This window comes from Anabas testudineus, chromosome 10 (genome assembly GCF_900324465.2).
Source record: "Anabas testudineus chromosome 10, fAnaTes1.2, whole genome shotgun sequence".
Taxonomy (NCBI): domain Eukaryota; kingdom Metazoa; phylum Chordata; class Actinopteri; order Anabantiformes; family Anabantidae; genus Anabas; species Anabas testudineus.
Window position 1 is genome coordinate 16,112,071 of NC_046619.1, and position 18,022 is coordinate 16,130,092.

At 40.2% G+C, this 18,022-nt stretch overlaps 1 protein-coding gene across 5 annotated transcripts in view; it reads right to left on the reverse strand.

Annotated features, from left to right (window-relative positions):
* diaph2 (diaphanous-related formin 2) overlaps positions 1–18,022 on the reverse strand; it is a 326,327-nt gene that overhangs the window by 60,743 nt on the left and 247,562 nt on the right. For all 5 annotated transcript variants that reach the window (XM_026357343.1, XM_026357342.1, XM_026357344.1 and 2 more), the window contains one exon: positions 3,802–3,966. In XM_026357343.1, coding sequence (XP_026213128.1) covers positions 3,802–3,966 — 165 coding nt within the window. The remainder of the gene's footprint in view (positions 1–3,801; positions 3,967–18,022) is intronic.

The window sequence follows — 18,022 nt, forward strand, 5'->3', positions numbered from 1 at the left end:
ATCTGGTTTTGTCTCCAGTCTAATATCATCTAGATTACATTATAATATTTACAATATGACTTCAAGTGACCTTATCATCAAGTTATTTTTGGCATTCATGTTTCATCATGAGCCTTTGGGTGAAGATCATCACAGCAGTTAGAGTCATACAATGAAAGTTTGAATATATCTTCAATAACTTTGATGTTATTAATGTTTCCCACTATAGAGTAACATAGATTTAAGGAAAGGTGCATTATAAATACAGACATGTAGCCTAAAGGGTCGAAAGATCTTTTGTCTCTGATTATCTACCATGATGGACAATGGTTGGTTATGGACAGGACAATCCTTATTGAACTACATTGAAATCCTGCCTTGGACCCAACAGGTGAAAAGCAGGAAAATGTGGTGCATGTACTGCCTATGTATGAAAATAACATTATCTCTATAGAGACAAAAAAAAACAACTTGGTTTTTATAATCGCACCTTAATGCCAGCTAGGGCCAGCTGGGGTTGTCAACAATACTACTGAAACAGCACATTTTTGCTTTCAGGCTCAGAGGCTATGATATGAAGTGAGTGTATGTCACAATCATGGCCTCCAGCATGTCTCAGATGGTGATTTTAAGTAGTCCTCTATATATGCCTGGCTGGAAAACTGAATGCTGTGCAACCCACAGGTCCAGTTTACCAACACGGGCCAGGTAGCATTTTCCCTTTTCCAGGTCTGTTCCTAAATAATTCATGAAATTTGTTTGCTGTTCTTCCTTGACCCTGCACAACACAATACATCTCCCACAGCATGACTCCCCTCGCATGCATACAAGCTTGGCAGTCCAATGAGGGAGCAATGAGTATTTCCAGCTGCTTGGTTGCACCAGTGATCTCACACAGAGTGTCACTGCTATATCTCATTTGAATTTTACAAACACCACAGTGCCTGAGCTTTAAGCAGCAATTGTGTTTATTAGCCATCTGTTACACTGTGCGCCAGGATGTGGAGGGGGGGCTGCTTCAAGAAGTTATAGGTTACAGATTGTGAGACTTCTGCTCTGCGGTATAGACATATTACCATATTGATAGGTGACCTCCAAAATCTGGTGCCATGATTTTAATGGCTGGTCATACTAGTGCCGCTAAAAATACTGAGGAAACATGACAGTGATTCAGCAAGAAGGTGGGGAGAGTGGCACTGTCAGAGAATCTGCATGATTATGATAATTTGTCATATTGTTTAGGAATTAGCAAGCTTTAGAAATATCAAATGGGCTCAAATGTGGATGAATGCACCCACACACACACACACACACACACACACACACACAGAAATAAACAAAGATCATCATTCTAATCTGTTAGATGCTCCAGCTTGTTACTTTGCGAACCTGGTCTGGGTCTTGTGGTCTTATTAGAAAGTCAGTCAATTAACAAGGAAGACCGTTAGCTCATCCCAGCCCATCTGCTGTGCTTTGATAACTCATTAATGAAAAAATCCTCATCCCCAATGCTCCTGGTCAGGATTACACATACAGACCCTGAGATTGCATTTCACTCATACTCTATTTCAGAATATAGCAGCAGCATTAAATTAACAAATTGGTGGACTATTCGAATGCTGACTCCATGTGTTGAAATCAAATAATATTTCACTGGCCGCGGAAAAATAAGGGGAACGAGTTGGGAGTGAGGGGGAGAAAGAGAATGAAACAGAAGGAAAATAGAGTTAATGGATTCTCTTATCGGTTACATTCAGTTCTGTGAGGACTGTCTGTCAATGCGTTTACTCAAATGCCTCATGTCGGTCGGGTGCATTAAGCCCTAGCTTTTAAGTAAAAGCAATTTTGGGCGAATGTATTGCAACGGAATTCTTTTATACTGCAGATGCTTTGTGCTGTGAATGCATTACACAAGGCAATGCAACATAGACTGAAGTTAGTGAAGATGTTTCATCTGAGTCAAACAACTCAATGTCTCAATATTGGAATAAAAGTCTGTGGCACCCCAGGCATATCAAGAAGTTAAATCCTGGGCTCTTTGTAAATTATTAACTGACAAGAAGTCATAGTGTTCATTTGATTTGCCATTTGGAACAAATCAGTAATGTTGATGTAGGATGACTTTGTCAAAGATGAATAACTAACAGACATCTCCCCAAAATTCATACACTGACAGCTAAAGCAGAGAGTTTCGTTGTGCTAGAAGCAGCCCGCTCACTTGTTTTCACAGGGTAAGAAAATAAAAACGTTCAAGTAGAAACAAACGTTGATTCCTTGTGCTCCGCAAGCAGATGGGATTAGCCTTTCTGTCAGCAGAGCTGAAGAGCCAAAAACTATAAATAATATCTGAAGAATATGGTGATTAAAGGATTGTTTTTATATGAATACATTAACTTCTAACCAGCTCCCCCGATTTCAACCACAACACTTTATCCCACTCAGTTCCCTCCCCTTATCCATAGCAGGAAAGTTTAAATCAGTAATAAATATTCATATGCAGCTATTTGCTTGAGAGAATAATTTATTTTCTTGGGTGGATGCCTCTTTTAGACATACACAACTCTCCTTGAGGGAGCGTTGTGTTGTGTGCTGGTGCACTTTGATCAGTAGGAATGAAAACTTGGTTTCAGATGGGGATCAGCGTAAAGAGAGGAGAAGGATGCAGACAAGGCGACCTTGCTATTCACATTAAAGACTGAGAGCATGCCTTTTGGACACAATGTCGTCATCCTGGTGATGCCAGACGGGATGGCTAGTATGCAGAGGCAAGAAAACACTTGAACCGTTTAAAAGAATCCCAGATAAACTTGTTCTCAGACAATGTGATGTTTACCTTACTATTAATATCATCTCTTTAACAGCTAATCAGCTTTTCCCAGTATACACTGCAGTTATTAACCATATTTAATATAACAGTTTCATCCATAAGTCTTTCTCCCCTTTATACTCTCTACTAACCTTGTCGAAATGTACACACACATTAAATGTAACATATAAATAACTTTTTTTTGCAGGCAAAATGAACATAATAATATAATATAATAATCATTATAATCCAGAAACTTTTTCCTAGCCATACAGGAAATAATTCTAAAGTCTTAAGTGGAAACTAAGATGCAATTTCATCTACTTTAGGACTTAACCCAAGTCCTCTCTGTGCTCATTACCCTCAACAGGTTAAGAAGCTTGCCTCAGCCTCTTTCGTCAGTAAGACACTGACATTATAAATTCTCCTATTCTCAGCATTCCTTCCTTTAAATAATATATTCTAATCTGTTTTATAACTTTGTCCTTTTTCAGGTCTTACAGTAGAAGCTTCATAATCAGCACTGATAAAAAGAAATAAAATCCTAATTAGATGCTGACACCTGGGTACATTCACGTATAAGCAAATAAAATAACTTGTACTCTATTCATGGAAATCAATACAAAATATATCTAGATTTACAGACATATTATATACATACACAATAACCAAGCTAAGATGGCACCGAAGAAAGTGAAGGTAGTGAGGTTATGTCTTTGGCAGACACAGTGGCATTATGACCTACTAAAAGATGACATATGGAAGGAAGTCGCACAGCAGGTGAGCACAGTTACATTCTTTCAAAGAACAGTGCTAGAACTTGAAAGGAGGACTGAAAAGCCTGACAGGGACTATCAAGGGGATATAAAGCCCAAAATAAGTGTCCACAAAACATGATTCACTTTCTCAAACCAAAAACTTTTTGGCATTTTTAGATCATTGGATCATAAATCGTCTGCATGTGTCTAGTGTGAAAAAAACAGTAAACGTAAATACAAACCATAAACTGTACTCACCATGAAGAGGATGCGGAAGTTAGCCAGCTCTCCGAAGAAATCCTCCACACTCACCGAATGAGGGTCAAAGGCAAAATAGCTGCCAATGCTCTCATAAAGCTTTTGCATGTTCTTATGCATGGTGGACAGTTTTTCATATTGCTCCCGGGAATGCTTGCAGAAGCCGTGAGAGGAACACAGTCAAGGAAAAAGGGTAAAAATTGTCATCATCATCACAAACACAGACAAAAAGCCACTGTGATCAGCAGAATAATGATACCTCGCAAATATGTTCATTTGTGAAACAACAAACCAGTGTAAGACGCGATCACTTCAGAAGCTTGATAGTGTTCAAAAAGACCTCCTATGTCAAGGTCAACAAAACAAAACACAAAAACATCACTGGATAAAGAAGGGTCAGAGACAATCTAATGTACCATTACAATAACCCTCTCCATCTCACTTTGGAGTCAATGGCATGGTGAGCTAATAGCTGCAGCCCTGGAGTAATGGAAAGGTGTTTTGTAGTCAGCAGCATGACACAGATGGTTGCTGGAAAAGCTGATTGCAGTCATTGTTCTATTGTTTCTCCCAACAACAGCGGGGTCAGATTGTTTTGAACCTCACAGCTCACGTCGCACTGTGTAATTTACTGAACAGGCGGAGCACTTTTCTTCTGGTGAATGGCTATTGACAGCCGGCATCAGTTAAGCATTATCACAGCAGCCACTGACCTCATGGAGCCTGCACTTGGACGGTCCAAGACTCTCACACCCTGGGTGGGAAGAGGACGATCCAACTTCACACAACACACACACACACCTGCTTTTATACACATTCATTTACATTTGCTTGCAAACACTTACAGAGGGAGAGCTGTGCACCTGCAGTTGACTCCATCAGTAGTTTTGATGCATCAGCAATTGTGTCCAACACCTGCTGTGCCTTTAATCACTTTCTTAACATGCCATAGTTACTCCTGTTACAACAACAATAATGGTCCAAGGCCGATCACTATTATGTTGGAAATATTATAAACTTAATTATAAACTTAATTTTCTTAGGGCATCAGTTCTGTTGGTTTTGTTAACATCCCTGCAGCTATAAAAATAGGTCAGGCAGAACCACAAAGAGTCAGAATGTCAGACCTGTTAAAAACCAGCTGAAGGTTTTGCCAGATTATCATCTATTTTATTTCAGGTAAAATTAAATAAACACCTCGAATTCCTCATTGCATATAAAAAGTGAATGTGCACAACTGCATTCAAATTTGCCATCTGCCTTTGTTTTTTTCTTTTCTTCAAATAGCATTTGAATAACATTCTTTGTTTAAAACTTGTCTGTCCTAGCTTCTATGAATCCAGATTTTACCAATTACTGTGATGACTACAACATAATGTAACAGAGTGAACTGAAGGCCAGAGCAAAAACATAGAAGACCGAATTGCACTAAACCGCAGGGTTCTTTTCAGAAGTTCTTTTCAAGTTTTTTGCTTATATGTATTTTTGGGACTTACGCAATCAGATCAAACTGTTTGGATGTTTTCAGTGTCAGTAAATAAATGTTCTATGTGAGCAAGGGATAGCATGGTCAGTCTTAAATCACACATCAGCTCTTGATGAACAAATGCTTGTACATGATGTATTGTATAGTTTTTTTCATAACAAAATCAGGTAACAGTGGTTAATGGAAACCAAAATCCTCAACGCATGGTGCGCTGCATTCAGAATCACACTGAAAACCAAAATGAAAAAGCACTAAAAATCACAGCAGCTCATATTGTGACTCAGTAAGCATGGCTCTGTGTGCCTGTATGCACTCTCAACGTCTGGGCATGTTCCTGATGAGTCAGCAGATGGTGTCCTCAGGGATCTCATCCCAGACCTGTTTGTGTTGGAACTTGGTGGTGTACACCAAAACATAGTATCCCATAGGTGCTCGATTGCATTTGGGTCAGGGGAACTTGAGGACCAGTTAGTGACATAAATGCCTTTGCCATTCAGGAGCTGCATACACACTCTGTCAACATGAGGCCAGGCCTCGCAGGAGCCCACTGCCCACCGCAGCAATGTAAGGTCTGGCAATCGCTCTGAGGATTTCATCTCAGTAGCTCCCCAGACCATTACTGACTCAAAACCAAACCAGTCATGCCCTCTGATGTTACAGGCAGCACAACATTCACCATGGCGTTTCCACATTCTTTCTTAAATCATGTATTGAGTGTGAACCTTTACTCATCTGGGAAAAAAACAGGGCACTAGTGGTAAACCTACCTTGCAAATGCTAATTTAGCTGCGAGTGTGAGCACAGGCCACACTAGAGGCCTTTTTGCCACCCTCATGGAGTCTGTTTCTGACAGTTTGGTCAGAAACATGCACACCACCCCTGCAGATCCCTGTGCTGCCACTGAGGTGTCTTTCTACTGCCCTGTCCCTGCATGTAGTTGCCATCTTGAAGTAACTGGACTACCTGTGCAACCTCATTGGGCTGAGTGGGCTGTTTCGTGCTCAACTTGGTCACGTTGACATGATCGACAGCTTCTGTTATGATGGCATCAACCGTGGCCACGATGCTGAGAAGGTCATCCGACATGTTCCATCCTTTTTGGGAGTTTTATTGTTTATAATTGTAGGAGCCATCACTGGTTAAATTTAGGTATGTGTTTACAGACAGTAAACGTAGGGTTTAAGGGGTTAAAGGCAGCAGCTTTTCATTCTCTTCATCACAGGTACAGTTATAGGCAATTAGTGTTCATATGCAGTCGCCTTGGCAACATACACAGGCTGGTGGTACAGCATGTGGCCTGTGATTGTCAGAGCAAAACAGTTATCAAGATATTGTTGTTTGTGAGCAATCTGCCATTATTAATGCGGACACCACTGTTTTTCTACAATGCCTTTATTTATTATTGTTTGTTCTATCATCTTTTTTGAGGTGCAGGCATTGTTCTGTGTCCCCAGACAAGTTATTAATGTAACACTCAAATTGTTTCCATATAAATAAAACATTCTCAGATAAATCTATGTGGCAGATCTGTACATTTAAATGCTTATATATGTGTGTATGATTTTAAAGGCCTTTCTGCAGCTGAGAGGCAATAAAAGCACTGACAGGGTGGGCTGGTTAGACTACCTCCCTGCAAGCTAGTGTTTACCAAAATACAGCAATACCCAGGTTAGCAGCAAGCCCACACACATGCCCAATGGATGGAGTCATCCTTCTATCGTTCCTCCTCCTTGTCTGCCTGAACCTGATTTATCCCCCTTGCTTCTGTCAGACTGCCTTCATCTCTTCTTTTGTCCACCTCCCCCTCACGCCGCTTATGTGTGAAAACTCAGGGGCCCCAAAAGATAGATGTAAAAGTAAAACTTTGCCAAAGTAATATATATAAAATACAAACTGCTTGTTTTACTATATAAAACTGTATTTTTGGTAAAGCATTTAATTGGTAATTCTAAATATTAATAATAAACAAATCTACAACAAACAATTTGGAAGTTAGCAGGGACGGATAAAATGAAAACTGTACAGTCAAAAAGTATTTATGATACTGAAGTAAAAGCTGAACACACAGATCAGGTTAATGGCAGAGCAAGACAAACATTAAGTGGTAATTTAGCAGTAAAAGACGTTAATATTACTCAGTGCTGACATGGCGATGCTTATCTACAGCATTTACATACAATATTGATTCCAGCAGAGTCCAGCGCCCTTAGCTCAGACGTGTTCAGCTCAAATGCGTTAGTAGTTTAAAAACACACACACACACACACACTCACACACACACACAGAACTAAACTTTTGCTGCGTGTTGTGGCTTGTGGCTCTTTGTGTTTCTCTTTCTCCAGTTCTCTTCTCTCTCTCTCTGTCTCCCTCAAACTCAAACACACATGTATGCACATGCACAGTGGTAGATGTGTCCTGCTGGGGACTGGAGTGAGGCTGGCTGGGCTTTTGCTCCTTGTATTTCCACATCAAAGACATGTCATATTGATGGAGCCTGACGCACACTATCCTGCAGCTACACAACGGGTATGGTAGAGCCTTCATCAAACACATACAGAATGAGCATGCAAACACACACACATACGGTGTATATATACCGTACCTGGCATAATGTTTGGGACTAGACCTGTCATTTATCCATTTACCCCTGTACTCTGTACTTTGAGATTTGTAATAAGAAAAAGGTGCATGTAGCTAAAGTGTGTGTGTGTGTGTTTCTCTGTCAGGTTGTCTGTTACTCTTTTGTTTGCCTTGCTTTCTCATGCTTATTGTAGCTTTCCTTGTCTTTCTTTTTCCAAAGATAAATCGTTTTCTGTTTCTTTCTCCTTTCTTCTTGTCCACCACCGTCTCACTCAAACCCGTTCCCTTTATAATTCCCTTTCTACATTTCCCCTTGATATTGTCTACACCAAGTTGTCTCACTCAAACAAGAACTCCCTTCTTTCTATCCTACACAGAGTGAACTTCCACAAGTATTCTGTCTGAGCTGTGTCTAGTACTCACGTCACTTGGACTTGAAGCAGAGCAGGGAGCAGAGGCGATGAGTCTCAAGGTAAAGCCTCATGCAGCCTTTGGTTGCCCTGACCCTGTTGTCAGTCTCTGCTCTCCTCGTCTAACTCTTCTCAGAGGAGCACTACTGCCTGCACTTCCTGTTCTCTAAAGTTCACCAACACAGAGCAAAACAATCGCTCCAGGGCTGGAGGACTCAGTGTTTCAAATGTGGATGCCACCGAAGATATCTGTAGAGTGCCAGTTTGATTTGATGCTAATAGTCACATTAGATCACTTAATTTTGTAAATACACGCATTTTATTTTTGTATAGTCTTTGAAAAACTATTTTTAAAGAGCATATCAATAAGCTGACACAACTGGAGGATAAACAACTGTAGTTCAAAAAGGGCTTGTGGAATAGCAGCAAGTCACTAAGCAAATCGCACCAAGGCTTGATGCCAGTTTCTGACAGCATCACATCTGACAGTGCTGATTTACAAAGACAGTGTCAGATGTGAAATGTGATGTCAATTGGAGTGCTGTGCTAGTTCATGTTTTTATAATTCTCTCTCTAAAATTTCCCAGTTGTTGCCAAAATCCAGCCCGTTCTTGTAAAAATCTAGAATTAGTTCTTTGTCCTGCCACAGTGTCCTCATTACAGCGTTTAATCAGTCACTTTTTATCTGTGTTTGACGTGCCAGAAAGGGTACATTTAACATCAGTAAGCTGCGATTAAGGGCACACATTTTTAACACCACGAAGTGACATCAAAATCATATCCAAGTCAGACTTACCCTACATGTGGACAAGCTTTTTTTTCCATTTTGCAATAAAACCCAAGAAAAGAGGAGAGAAATCAATTTAAGAGCCAAAACTAAGTTGAAACAGGCTTCACAATGGCCACCTATGAGGATGGCAATAAATTACCTGGTTTGTTTACCTGTGCGCATGAGAGAGTTATTAAAGTGGTGCATAAAACCCTACAGTGGGGGCCCAAAAAGCCTCCTTAATAAATCTCCTGTAACCTAGTTCCATTAATGTTTATTTAATGCTTTTCCTATGTGCTTGCTGGCCCCTCCATCCAAGGCCCCACACTAAGCCTGCTTTTCTCCAAACCCCACCATCCCTGCTCCCTTTATCCCCACACCTACTGCCAACAGCCCCTGTGGGCCAAATTACACCAAGGCTGCCCAGTGACTGGACATAACCCATCATGTTGGGAGTGAGAGCAGGATGAGAGAGGGATGAAGGAATGGAGTGCAGGGGTAGGGCACAGAGAGAGAGAGAGAGAGAGAGAGAGAGACGGAGGGAGAGAGAGAGAGACGGAGAGAGAGCATTTCAGATGTAAAAATAATTCTAGCAATTCTTGAATGAACGTATTAACTCTTACTTTTGTAATAAATCTACATTTATTTGTGGTTATTTTCCGCTTTTATTATTTTATTATAAGTTCCCATACTTGGGAGCATCACTTCTCTCAACTTTATACAGATCGGGTATAAAAAAACAGAATATGTGAGAAAAAGGCAAAGCTTTATTAATACCATGCTGTTTTTAGCCAATTAGCTAGGAACTGACATTATTGTATTACTCTCCACAGTGCAACTCAGGTCGGTGAGAAAGGAGGACAGGACCATTCTGTTATGTGTGGTGTTACAAGCACAGGGAGGTCCGTAGGGCAGCGGGAGGTCTGCAGGGCGAGCAGGAAAGAGGCTGACAGCGTCTCGCAGTTGGGCCACAGCACCAACACTGGGGCTGTCAGAGGGAATTAGCAGAGCAGCCAATGCCGGGAATTTGGGATGTGACATGGCGCTGAAGTGGATGGGGGTGGGGAACATGCGAGGGAACGGAGGTGGGAGGGTGTAATGAAACCACAGAGTAGTCCAGATTTAAAGGATTATGTTTAAAGGTACAGATAAGTTATATATGTAGATGTACTGATCATGATTACTGTGCTCTGTTTACATTTTCAGAAGAAATAAAATGTGTTTTTTTTTTTTGTTTGTATTTTTTTACCTGGGGTCCAACACTGTGCTAGCAGCTTAAACAAAAACAACAATGCTTTCCCCCTTGACCGTAGTCACAGTGGTGCTTTGGGCTAAATGGAATCTAACATGCACAGTGTTTACATACTGATGTTTAGCAAAGACACAATAATGCTTTCTAAAGGCTACTGCTGCAACCACGGCTAATTTAAGTAAAGCTGCAGAAATTCATCTACAGCAGGAGTACTGTAGATGTGGCTGTGGTGTCTGTAACAAGTGAACCAGTGAACCCGAACTTCCAAACTGTTTATACGCTTCTCTGGCTTAAAAGAAAAGTATGTGTAGTATAAAAAGTAACAACAGTGTAACCAGATCTTTACAAGTTTAGCTAATGTGAATCCTCTTTGTTGTGCACAAAAATACAAGAATGAAATTCAGGTTCATTTCACATGGTGAAAATAATGTAAATGTGAATTCCTTAGTAATGCAACAACCTCTGACGATTGCTGGATTATGGCTGAAAATCAACAGAGTGCCACTGAGAAACTATCCTGATCCGTCTTTTACACTGCACATGCACACACACACACACACACAGACAGAAGTATCTAATTTTTCTCTCTCTGTGTCTCTCTGTTGGATTACTGAAGGTGCCAACGGGGTGGTGATTACTCGATGCCATCTCACTCCCCTTCACAAAATGTAATTAACGTAATACTTCAGAGTGTGATCAGACTCTACCTTAACCTCTTAACCTTCAATGTTCTTACTGTCTTAGTCACAGCACTAATGCCTCTTTAAATCGCTATAAATCTTTATAATTTTTACACTTTATATGACTTCATACGTATACGCACATTCGTTTATTTGTTAGTATTTGTATCTATATGCATATAGCACATATATACCTATTAAGCATTCTATGTAGAGTGCACAGCAGCATATATAAAATAGATAGATGGCACATACATATATATTTAATAAGTGTGAGCTATGTATTTTTCACACATCAGAGGCTCAGTGAATTAAATAACCACTTTGACACGGAGGTCATGACCTTTCCTCTCTCTACACCCCTCTCCATCATGTCGCCTACACCCTCTTTCTCTTGAAATTAAAAGCCAGATTTGATGTCAATTTTACTGTCAATTTATTCTGCCCATCTGTCCCTGAAATATTTAGAGGAAGGTTGCTTCTGCTTAAGCATTCAAAGCTCTTCACTACAGCACCCAGCTGGTGTTGGAACAACTCAATGAGGGGGAGACGGGCGGGTGTAATGACTACATCTGATAAAGGAAAGAGACTATATAAATTAGATATGAATGGATTAGATCCATGGGAATGACCTGTTGAATCATGGATAGGCTATTAAAAAAGGGAGAGACACCTCAAGGGGAAAAAATGAGAAAAATAATTTGGTGTCCACTATAATGGTAGTGGTGACTGAGTGTATGAGTAGCACAACACTGTCCCATCAAGATTATTGACAAACACACATGCACACAACCTTATCTTTGATAACCTTTTATAGTTGTTGTCGTCCCTTATTCCTCATACAAAGCAATCTCATATCACATCGACGCCCAGGGGTTTGTGCCTCTCTTTGTAATTTTCCAGAGTGGAAAGATGACAATGCAAATCCACTGTGTTTACAATGTTCATACTTGTCAAATCATAAAAGGTCAAGTCTCTCACTTTCCCCTGATGCTGATATAATCGGGGAACATCAATCCTAACTCTACATTACAACGGCTCATGGGATGCTTTTTGAAAAGACGAGCATGTGCAAAAACACAGTCATCATGCATGTCATTTAAAAGATGTAGGTAAGCTTGTAAACACCATTACACAGCTCAGTGTCTGCAGCGATCCCAATGGGCAGTTTATTTACAATGTGGAATGGAGGTAAGTGCATTCGGTCATCTATGAATCAATACAACTATATTACACCTCCTTTAGCCGCCACCTTGTTTTCCTCAGCACAAACACAGCTTGCTCAGTCTTGTAGGAAAACAAATGCAATCTTTTTCTCTCATAATTACACTAAACATTAGTATGATTATTTGATATGGTTGCATTGCATATGCAGAATTAAATAAATATTTTTTTATCAACACAGCTAGATATAGTGCCAAACAGTTGCTGCCATTGTTGCTGCACTGTGTCTCATTTCCATTGCCCCACTTTCTGACCCGACTCACCTCATCCCTAGATATTGTAAAGCCTATACACTATGTTCTTCTCCTATTGGGAAGGCAACCCAGCTTTTTCCTTACAGTATGATCAATGTAAAAGGCTTATCTGGCTTTGCTACTGAGGGAGAACAAAGTGCAGCATGTGCGAGATTCACTGTATAGACATATAGTTTCTTACACATGCCACGTCTATATAGTTCTATGCAACTTTGACAGTGATGAATCACAAATGCTGGTTTGCACTTTCTGTCTCTTTCTGTCTCTTGGCCTTTTGTTTTAACTGTCTTTATCTGGCTCTAACAAGCTTTTTTACAAACTTGCTCAAGCTATATAGTGCATCCAGATTAAATTTGATCCTTCATCATCATCTGAAGGATTATTAGTGGAAACAGTATGACTATCATAGGAAAGGCTATGTGTACTTTTGTACTGTGCATGCATGTGATTTTTTAGTTTAAGATTTCAAACTAACTTCTTTCACTTGGTCATTATAGAGTATTGTTTGTAGAATTTTGAGGTAAATATTGAATTTATTCCATTTTGGAATAAGCCTTTAACATAAAATGTGGAAAGAATTACAGCTGTAAATACTTTCTCGATGCACTGTAACTGTATTTCACCTTTACCATGAACAACACAGTGTTTAACAGAAACCTCTGGAGCTTCTCCACTCACTTAGTACCATGCAGTTAATACTTACATTTACTAGTCATTAAAATGCAGTAAAGCAGAAACATAGCTGGACTGAACTTTGCATAGTAAGTTAATGCATAAAGAAAGAAAATGATCATAGTCACATTCTATACAATCTGATGCTCCTGGCAGCTTTTAACAAATGTAGAGAAGCAGTTGAAAAGTACCATTTAACCCAGGGTTGCTCACAGCATCTCCAGATTACATCTTCTTCATGTGATCACAGTGCATAAAACTGGAAATGGGGCCTCTTAGGTGGTCACTTAATGTGTGCCTTCTGAGCTGACCAGTAATCAAGCCTGGCAGTGCGGTTTGCAAATGGACATCATGTTGGGCTACCTTTGATGTGTGCTTCCAGACTGCTGGAGTGTTTTAAATGTCAATGGATTCTCCTGTCTTCATGCTGCACTATTTCAACCTACTATGCTGCACAATGAGCAGAACAGCTGAATTTACTCATGTTATGTAAAATTAACTGTTATACTGTAAATACTCATACAAAATAAATACAAAAAAAAAAAGGTTGCTCTGTTCCAATATGGTGATAAGAGTCATGGTTAACTGCTGGATGTTATTATTCCCACACTCCATAAGTAAGACTGATTAATTTAAAGCAAATGGATATTTGACTGTGGAAGGGAGAAGTCCATCACCTAGCAAGGACCCGTAGTTTGCATGTATCTGATTAAGATTCACAAATTAGATAAGATTGGTCACAATTCTCTGCCAAAGGCCTGACAAATATTTTAGAGTGACACTAGTAAACAATTGGTTAAGTTTTCAATTTGTTTGTAGATAAAAGAAGAATGGTGGCAGGATTGAAAAAAAAAAGACAGGTTGGAAAGCAGAGAGAGAAAGGGAGAGATTTATTGATCAGATTCCTTTAGTAAGACCACTGGCCCAGCAGCTAGCGTGACAGAGTACAGCTCCATTCAATAGCCTTATCATTACCACAGCACAAACCCATTCAGCAGGTCAGCCTATTTGGCCTAAGGTTCAGTGAGTATGTGTGTGTGTGTTTGTGTGTGTGTGTGGGTGGGGGGGTAAATTTCGATTGTTTAAGCCAATGAATCCCATTATAAGACCACTTATAGCACATTTCTTTGTTCAGAACACTATCAGCCTAATGAAGTATCTCAAGAGTAACTTGAGAAGTAAAGAGAAGATGTCGTCCTGAAGAGTGTTGTGAAGCACAGGTAAAGTTATTGGTGGACAAAACCACCTGCAAAGTCAGAAAGACGGTTTTACTGAGGAAAAAACAACAAAATTGGCCTTAAATTGTATATTTAAAATTGAAACCTTGACAGTCCAGTTTTTTCTAACTATGCCTAAGTGCCCTGTGATTGACGTGCTGTAAGTCACATCTAACATTCACAACTGGCAGAAAAAGGCATGACAAAAACAACATGACGAAATTCAAACAATCAGTGCCGAAGCATTAGGCTTAAAATGGTTTGTTTTAAATACAAAAGGACATCCTGCTCCTTTATTAGATTATAGTCAAACGTGAGTGGCAGAAGTGGCTGTCAAAGACGGTGAGCTGGAGAATGAGAGATGCAGACTAGGGAGAAAGGAATAATGGAGCCGTCTCCATTGGCAACGCAGAGGCACAGAGACTATTTTTAGCAAATTAATTTAAGGCTCTAAATAATTAACTGATAATTATCTGGCAATCAAGAGTAAGACAAAATGATCTCCCCAAGGGTTTTTTTGTCATGTGGCTCAGCAGGCGGACGAAGGAGCTTTGTGTGACTCGCCAGTCAAAAAACTGCTGGGTGTCATGGTGTAAAAAGAGGAAAGAAATGACAGAGGGAATACAGTAAGATGTGCTCGTTAGAATGAAAGCAGATTTGCCAATTATTAGTTCCTAATGAGTGACAGGAAACGGGTACTTTCAATGCATTTGTTTGTAGAATAATGAGTGTATGTGGCATCTGCCTTGCCTGTGTTCGTCACATGTTTATGCACATACACATGCAAGCATGCAAATTTAAAGAGTCATGAAAGGCTCAGATTACACGCACACACACAATCTTGAGACACCTTGAGACCACAGAGTAGTTATTTTTCATTTGTCCTGACAGCGTGACTAAGCTAAAATGCCAGTGACTAAAAGTTCGGTAGCTTTAGTTGTAAGTTCAGTAGAGTGGAAGTGGATGTTTTGTGTCCATGTTAGGTTATCTCGAGACCTGACCCTGACAAGATTCCCTCTAAGGAAAGAAGAGGCGGAGAGAGGACTGACAAGTAGTTGATGAAGTGCCTCTGGCTATGTGTCCTTCAACCTGTAAAAATAAAAATACCTTCATTTCCAGTTTATCTCCTTCTTACCAAGTCTTTCCACTTGCTTCTTGTCTTCATTTCTCTAACCTGATATTTCACTTCTGCTCTTTCCAAATGAAGATTGTAACTGACCACATTTGCATAGTACTGTCAGAGTAAGTATGCAAATCTGTCATTCCAAATGTTTCTCTGTCACCTGCATTTCTAGATGCTTCCTTAACACTTACATCCATCGTGTTATCTGATTGCATAAGACTGTTCAGTGTGTCTGAGTTATGCATTTAAAAGGAAGGATATCCAGACGTATGTTTTGCATACCGTGTCCTTTTAAGGGTTTTGGGATTACAGAGAGGCCACAATTATCTTGACGATGTGACGCTCTTTGGTGAGAGCTAAGGTTGACAGGCCTACCTAGCCTCCCCACTGTGCAACCTTTTATAAAATCAATGCCACCACTAAACACAACTCTCCCCTGTGGAGCTGGGCCCTGTTACAGCCTCCTTCCCCTTCTAGTGTGGGGAGGAAAACACAGACAAACAGATAAATTAGAGCCTCTCCAGCTGCCCTCTTCTCATCCTCTTGCCTGTCTGCTATTGTGAAGTGACAACAGTACTGTCAGTAATATGAAACAAAACCATTCTTCTTTTGAAACAAGAACCCCAGCATTTAAACTTCATTCTCTTCAGCCAATTATATTTTCTTTTCTCTACAGAACAGTGTCATCTGTGAAAATCATTGTTATTGGCTTGATTTGTTGTTGATGGGTGACATAACAAGAAGGTTTTGGAGGCTTAGCACACATCTAAGAACAGGATCTTAACAGTGAGTGGACAGCTGAAGAAAACATTTGCTCACATTATCTCTGCTAAGATACATATATTGTTCTTCCTGGAAAACACAGCAAGAAATATGTATTATCACATCATGAACAAGAAGTAGTGTCAGGAAGCAGTGTAGGAAGCGGGAGAGAAGCATGTTTTCTATTTGTTTTTCAAGGAATGAGATTTCATAGACTGTTCTCTAAGCACATATTTACAGAGGCACTGGCTTTGGACACTTGTAAACAGTTGACAGGTGAAAGTGGTGTTGGTTCAAAAGTCAAACATCAAGGCCTTGAACTCCTTTGCAAATCTAAACAAGTGGCAAACAAAGAACCTAAGATCAATGGGAGACTCATCAGTTCCGCAGCCTTATCATGAATGACACACCACAGCACTACAGGTATGAAGCCTGGCCATATTACCTACTACAAACGCTCTGTAGCACCATCGCTGCAGTCATTTGGCAATGTGTTGCTCTAATTTGCATCAGATTACATGCCCACAGAGGCACACACTCCTTAATAGGTAGCATTATCCTCTGCAGGTGGCAGGGGAAGAAAACGTGAACTGGTGACACAAACATTATCTGCCTCCTTAAATACTCACTTGTCATTGGCTGATTGTTGGTCTGATGACATCCATTTGTGCTTTGAGATATCATTCTCAACTGCCCAGTCTCCCTTCATTACCATTAACTGTGGTAGTCCACAATGTGGACACATTAACCCACTTACTTTCTTCTGCACCACATCTGGACTTGGCCTGAAACCTGAAGCCTTAGAGAGCAGACAGGCCACTATTATGCCTCTTGAAAATAAACTAGTCCTATATTGTATGACTGTATTCACTACAACTGTATTCTAATATCCTTACAGTATTTGTGTGTGTTATACTATGTGTGTCTTTAACTAGACTAGATGCACCCTATTTTTTTCAATGCGGGCATGGGGTTGTGGGGTTGTGGGGTTGGTGGTGCTATTGAGGGGGAGAACAATCTATATCAGTCATTAAAATGCAAATGTGTTCACCAAGTCTAGCTTTGATGCTGCGCTAATAACAAGCAGTGGGAAACAATCATGAATCAAACTTGTGTAGCGACCTATTGAACGCACGCCGACGCCATGTAATGAAACAAGAGCTGAAATAAGAGCACTTTCTACAGTCAATATAAAAATCCTGTCATTATTTGAGAACGTGAAACAGAGAATTAAGCAGCATGGGATGACATTGGCACAGCTCCAAAACTATATTTCAAAGGAAACCTAGATTCCATGCCCTAAATTAAAGACTACTGCAAGTGAGACAAATAGGAAATGCAAGTGTGTGCTGTAAATAAACATGGCTAACAGCACAGCACCTGTTTATGCACTCTAATCCATTGCAGCTGGATAGACTTTGCAGGTAGTACTATGGAGGGCTCTCCTGCTGACTGTGTCAAGTAAAGTGTAGAGATAATAACACACCAGTTTTCTTATATGAGTACTTCTAGTAATTCAAGGCTTCCCCTCTAACCTAGTCCTCCAGCCGTTTTTGGCTTGTGACCCCTAAAAATGAAGCGCTTTCCGACAACCAGAATTTTAAAAGGATAAAAGTAAGAGGGAAAAAGGGGGAGAAAAAAGTTCTTGCCACGGTTTCATTAAACATTTCACAACGATTCCAATTTATCTTGCAGACCATTAGTGGGGTATCTGACTCCCAGGCTGGCGACCATTGCTCTAACCTAACCTAACCTAATATAGCTGTGGGAGGGTGGTAAGATGGCACCTCTC